General features: G+C 33.6%; 1 protein-coding gene across 1 annotated transcript in view; it reads right to left on the bottom strand.

Moving 5' to 3' along the window:
• Positions 1-461: 461 nt before the first annotated feature.
• Positions 462-5,000, bottom strand: part of Psf3 (DNA replication complex GINS protein Psf3) — a 22,167-nt gene continuing 17,628 nt past the window's right edge. The window contains exons 3-4 of the mRNA XM_027360787.2: positions 1,731-1,860; positions 462-1,578 (exon numbers count right to left, since the gene is read on the bottom strand). Coding sequence (XP_027216588.1) covers positions 1,348-1,578; positions 1,731-1,860 — 361 coding nt within the window. The 3' untranslated portion in view covers positions 462-1,347. The remainder of the gene's footprint in view (positions 1,579-1,730; positions 1,861-5,000) is intronic.

The raw sequence follows: 5,000 nt of genomic DNA, 5'->3' as shown, positions 1-5,000 counted from the left end.
GGCTATGGACAGTAGGAGATGAAGAAGAGAGGGAAAACTAAAGGTGGAGAAGAAAAGACCTTGCAAAATTTCTAGAGGCAAGGGCTGCTGTCCAAGGCAGGGGTGATCCCCCATATTGGGCCTCAGTCATCGTCTCCTGAGCCCCTCCACAACAACAGGAATGGGATTAGGAAGGAGACTTTGTAGATGTTAGTTTCCCAGGAAGAAAAAGCTTTGTATGCAAGTATTCTAGTGTACAGTGGAAGGTCACTAAAGATTCACCTGGGATGAAAATGGTATGTACCTGACTGAGGCAATTATCAAATGGGAAACTCAAGCTTACCATGGTACCAAAAGGGATCAACATATCAAAAGGATTTTAAGCATTTAAATACTTTTTAAAAGTTTCACCTTCCACTTGGAATTTTTTACCATTTTCTCTACAACAATTTTATAACAGGTGATTGGATAATAAACACATCTAATGTCAAGTTAGTTTAATAACAGGTAAGTCTTGCAGAGCAAAGGCACCTAGGTATTACATTTTCTTCATAATACCAAAGATATGCAAAGGGACAGCCAGGTTCTGGGGACAAAACTTTTATTCAGGATCAGTGGCCTTCATGTGAATGTTTTTTGTAAAAATTTATCACAGCTGTTTACAACCAATGGCTTGTTGGTACTATTTGTACCTTTCTGTTTGTGTTGTGTTAGAGATATATGTCCAAAATAAAAACAAATCGAGCCCTACTTAACTGAAATTTCTAAGGTTCTTTGTCAGCTCCCTTTGACTGAAAATATATAGCATTTAAAACATTTTCAATTTTAAAACACTATAGATGCACTGTGTTCTCCATTCTTCATATGGGCCTTCTATGCTCCTTCTGTTTTAAGGATGCAATGAGCAATATGTCATTAACAACAGCATCATTTCAGAACTAAAAATTGTATGACATGCTATAAAATATAAGCAATACAGAGATTTTGCTGAGCCTTAAAACTACATGATATCTTTTTCAGTCTTCTCAAGCTTCACTTATACTGATTTAATGCTATATATTGCACATTTTTAACACAAATGTAAGCTTCAGCATATACAGGAGAATCTGTTGTGACTGAATAACAGGTAATTTTAGAGGTAAGCAAGAATGGAATTTTATTTAATCATTGTTTGTGTTTAGCTTTATTATTCCATACAAATCTGACCAAATATCTGAGCCTTAAAATTTCAAATACCATAAGTTATGTATCAAATCCATTGTCTTTACAAATCTAAATATATTCAATATATTGTTTCTTCATGACATGATTGTTATTCTAGAAAAGTGAAAAAATCTGTACATAATCTTAAATTTAATTTCCCTTTTTTCATGAATCAATTGCAGAGAATTTCCTCTTATTATGCTGATCAACCATAGTGGAAGTGGTGAGGATGTGAGCTCTGCGGGACAGCCACAACTGGTGATCCTGGAGAGCTTTCTGGCCAGCATGGAAGAGTGTCCTCTCAAGCTCATCTAATTTAGCAATCTGGGCATTTACATCGTCCCTTAGAGAGTTCTGTGCAGAGTCCATTATTCCTCGTAAGCGTTCTCTAAGAGTCTGCAATATTACAAAAAAGGTGTGGTTATTCCTTGCTTGTTGCTCTTTGGTACTAGCTAAAAAAATATAAAAAAATCAAGCAATTTAATCAAATAAATTATATGTATTATACATCATTTCAGAACTTTAAAAGAATGCTTAAAGTAACCCACTTGTGTCAAAAGTGAGGCTAGCGCTGCTGCCTCAGGTCCCGCTAGTGGTAGGAGATGCTGTCCTAACTCATAGTAGTGGGGTCCAAGCTTGTGCAAATCTACGACACTTGCATCAGCTTTCATAATTTCTCTGAAGAATGTTTGAAAAAGATTAATTCTGCTTTATTTCCCTTGGTACATAAATTATTCATATACAAATTTGCAAACTTTTGAAATAATATTCTTGTCTCTTAAATTTAAGGTAACCATCTGGTTGGCAAATTTCTGCCTTTTGGAATCTCCCCTAAATTTGATAAGTCCCACCCCCCCTAATTTTTTAAGCACCCAGAGAGGTACATCGCTAATGAGCGCCCAGGTACAACTATGTGGACTTTTGCTTGCGGCAATCGTGCATAAGGCATTTAATTATGACATTGCGCATAGATATGAGTTCGTGAATGTTCAAGGAACACTTTTATACCAATATCAGGAAAAAATTATATTACCATGATTTATGACGAAATATTTTGTGAAATATATCTAAAAAAAAAATGTATGTTTTGTGTCCTTTTACACACGAAATATGCTTTGATCGAGACTCCCTGGTAATATGTTTTAGTTTACGAGGTAATATATACGTATATCACATACGAAGCACTAATGTTTAAAAATAGCCTTATAAGGAAGGATTGAAATATTTCTGTTACATTTCGCTCAACGGTTGGTACATCACAGCAGGGGACAATTTGAATTGATTTGAAATTGGTAGTTACCGTTGTAAAGACCAATTCAATACGAATGTTACCTAAATGTCAGATTTTTAAACTTCGGATGTATAAGCGAGATACAGATTATTTCATGTTGAAGATAATAGTACTCAGTAATACCTGCTGTGAAATAAAAACTATATGGAATTTTGAGCTCGGTTGTATGCGTAGTCTTCCTCTGACGTTCAAAAAGCTATCGCATCCGTTTCGTGCGTTTCCGATAAAAATGAATATGTTTAGACGTTACCGTAAGTCTTAGACACCATAAATTGGCAAATATTCCACAACACCTAGGAGTCTGCATGATTTTATGCACTTCTTAGTAAAGATAATGGGTGCAAATGGCTAATCATAAACTATACACTTGTTCTCCTTTGCAATCTGTTAATATTGACAATTATCAAAGAAAATGGTATGAGAGGGATAACTAATATAATTTATTATTTAGATATAAAAGTCAATGTAGGCCTCCTAAATTATGACGATTAATCTTTTTAACTTTATGTGCGTGCGTTCACGTACATATGATCCTCCTCGAAAATTATAAACACCCAGTGACCATTCCCCCCCTCCCTGTGTGAGGCATGAGAAATATTCAACGACTTTCGTAAGTTCTCGAATTCAATGTACTAAATTCATATGCTTTTAAAATTCTCAAAATTGAACCACCATATTGTATTCATGCCAGGACTTTATAATTAGAATGATTTTGTACTAATGTTGCCATCCACAGTTCCCCATTTCTTCAAAATAAAATAAAATAATAAAAATAAAATGAAAAATAAAAAAAATAAAAAAATAAAAAAAAGGTTTTTATCTGGTTTAGATTAGTTGTCTCTATGGTAAAATGCATTTATTAAGCTTTTCACACGAAAATATCAACTTTTATGAACAACGGAAAAAAAAAAAGTTGCATACCTTTACAGAAAAGCATCCCTATTGAACATGAAAATTCCTATTGACTTGGTAATCATTGCATTGCAAAGTACACTAAATAAGCATTTTTTTTATATATATCATTAGATTCAGAGAAAACTAACAGAGATAACGAACTTTGGCAAGGGGCCAAATACAAAACGCCGTAGCTCCGTCATTTTTTTATGAATCTTCGGTACATCCCAACTCACGTAATTTTCATGCGATCCAAATGCAGTTTGTTGCTTTCACTAGAGCCTAGGCGTCCCAAGGCCATGTAAAAGGCCGATTTTTTAATTTTTGCCTTAATCAAAAAATAATATTTTAATGCTGAAAAAAGAATCCAAAAATAGTTCTCTATGTCAAGCTGTCCCCCGCCAAAAAAAAAAGGATTTTCAAAATTCGGCCTTTTACATGGCTATAGGCTAGAGTTGATCTAACACAAGTATTTTTGGGGGAATATTCTGTAAAGAGCTGTGATAGTTGGGATGTACCGAAGACATACCAAAAAAAAAAAAAAACGATTTTTTTCGACTTTTTGGGGGGTGCCCCCCCCCAATGGGGATTAGAATTTATATATATAACAGAGCACAATTCTTTACTCTATAGCATGCAAAAAGAATCAATCAGTTATCTCTAACCGATATTTTTTTTAATGAATTTGCACATAGACAACTCCTATTGGATGGGTCTATATCTATACAGAGTGTACTAGAAAGGCAAATGTAGAGATATTTATTACCAATTATCCAATATTATGTTTATACTGCCATGGAGTATCAATATTTTAGGCTAGTATTTTATGTTGTAAAGCCCCATTATAGCACACAATAAAGGCAAATCAAAGGTGATTATATCATATAGAGATATTTCAATTATCATTTGTTATCCATACAGTAAAAATTTAGAACTTGAAGAAGCAATTCAATGTTGTTTTCTTGAAATGGAACTTTCCTGAAAAGGAGCACAATTTTAGTCAAGAATAGACATACTATGGCTCATTTTGTACATAAATGAATTATCTAAGTGATAATTGGAGCAGTTTTTGCTTTTTTCTTGAAGTTCTTGTAAAAGTGACAAAAAAAAAGTCTTGAAGTAAAAATTTTCTCCAGATGATTTATTCTATTCAGTAGTCTAACAAAAACAAAAGTATCTAAAAATTGTATTCTCAAAATGTATGCGGAAATCACACACACAAACACACACACACACACACACACACACACACACACACACACACACACACACACACACACACACACATATATATATCTCAAATGGGCCAAAATTAGAGGGACCCTACCAAAGCATAATTAGGGTGCTGAGATATTATATGCTTAGTATTTCCACAATTCTTCAGAATGCAGGTATATCATAGTGGAATATTTTATATGAAGATTATTCGTAAACCTTTTTTTGTTCATACAAAAAAGAAAAAAAATTACCTGCTGTTACCTCGAAACACTACATATTTACACACAAAATCTGTAGCAAATGCATATTTAGTCCAAAATAAATGTATTATGGCTCATTTTGTACTTGAATAAAATGTCTTGTGCATGGTCAAAGCACTTTCTTTCCCTGTGACATATATAAAACAAAAACCCTT

Source organism: Penaeus vannamei, chromosome 21 (assembly GCF_042767895.1).
Source record: "Penaeus vannamei isolate JL-2024 chromosome 21, ASM4276789v1, whole genome shotgun sequence".
Classification (NCBI taxonomy): domain Eukaryota; kingdom Metazoa; phylum Arthropoda; class Malacostraca; order Decapoda; family Penaeidae; genus Penaeus; species Penaeus vannamei.
Note: the sequence above shows the minus strand (reverse complement) of the source record. Positions and strands in the feature narration are given on the sequence as shown.